We start from the raw sequence: 1,275 nt of genomic DNA, 5'->3' as shown, positions 1-1,275 counted from the left end.
ACAGTTCCCGGGCTGCTGCCTCCCGCCTCCCAGCGAGGGCTCGAGCGCGGGCCAGGATGACGATACCCAGAATTTTCTTTGTTACCTAGGTTGTGTTTTTTTTAATGCTATACATTTGATATAACTGAAGATCAATTTTAAAAGCTTACAGTAATATATTTTAAGTAATATATATTTTAGTATCTAAAAAATAAAAAGACAAAGGATGATCTATGAACTAGATGAACAGGGTATGGGGAGGAGGCGGTTTGCAGCAAGGCCAAGAATAGTTTTACCAGGAGGAGAACTGAAAAGATTCAGTTTTTTCCATTGATGCAATAAAAATGGGAATTCTTAAAAAGAAGAAATCCGATATTGTTTACCACATGCTTTCCTTGTTTCGACAACAGGCCTGTAAACACAGTTTAGAAGATACTAAACCTTTGTCTGTCTTTTGCCTTTTTAAAAGGGACTTAAATTGGAATAGAGGGTATGTACAGAGAAATCAAGTTGACACCATTTTAAAATGTATTTTTACACAAATAATATAGAAAAATCATATTTTACATAAGAATTTTAAGTATTTGAAATATGTATATATATATACTGTATGTACTTCATATATTCTTTATTTTACATTTTCAATGTATTAAAAAGTATTTGAGCTGGTTGGATTTAAGCATGTAATAATGTTTAAAAAAAAAAAAAAAAGAAAAAAGAAAAGAAGCAAAAGAGGGAGAGAGGCTGCAAGTCCTGCACCACTGCGGGGGCTGCTGTTGGCTACCACGGGGGAGCGGGGGCCCGGGCGCTCGGGAGCCCGGCGATGTGGGACGAGTTTAACGCTCTCAGATCTTTTTCCGACCATTTTTGAGTCCTGTGTCCTGTCTGTGTCTCCGTTACGATATCCGTTGGTTTCGCCTCGGACGCGGCCCAGGCTGATCTCTGGTGAGAAGACCCGCCGTGGAGGTGGATGTTTTTTACGCGCAGGGCGGCCCTTCTAGCCAAAGAGACAAACTCCAGAACCTGCTCAGCCCGAACAACAGCGGCAGCGACGCCGTCCCACGCTGCCACTGCCAGTTTAAGGAGCTGGATTTCGTGTGTGAGCATCTCACGGCGCTCTGGGGGAATTCAAGCGATACACCAAAAGTCCAGGGATTTCAAAGAAACACTAGCAAAGCAGTTTGGGGGTTTTGGTTGGTTTTTTTTTTTAACTTTGTAGAAATTTTGGTGCAAAATCTCACTGTAGCGAGGATGATCCTTGCAGCTGTTAGAAACGGGGTGAGTTCTCCTCAGGAA

The 1,275-nt window shown here is 41.9% G+C and overlaps 1 protein-coding gene across 1 annotated transcript in view; it reads left to right on the top strand.

Moving 5' to 3' along the window:
* Positions 1 to 408, top strand: part of LOC113478805 — a 2,001-nt gene extending 1,593 nt beyond the window's left edge. Inside the window, exon 3 of the mRNA XM_026846299.1 lies at positions 390 to 408. Within this exon, the coding sequence (XP_026702100.1) occupies positions 390 to 408 (19 nt within the window). The remainder of the gene's footprint in view (positions 1 to 389) is intronic.
* The last annotated feature ends 867 nt before the right edge of the window (positions 409 to 1,275 follow it).

Source organism: Athene cunicularia (assembly GCF_003259725.1).
Source record: "Athene cunicularia isolate RWA chromosome 3 unlocalized genomic scaffold, athCun1 chr3_part1, whole genome shotgun sequence".
NCBI classification, from domain to species: Eukaryota; Metazoa; Chordata; class Aves; order Strigiformes; family Strigidae; genus Athene; species Athene cunicularia.
This window is presented reverse-complemented; position numbering and strand designations above follow the sequence as displayed.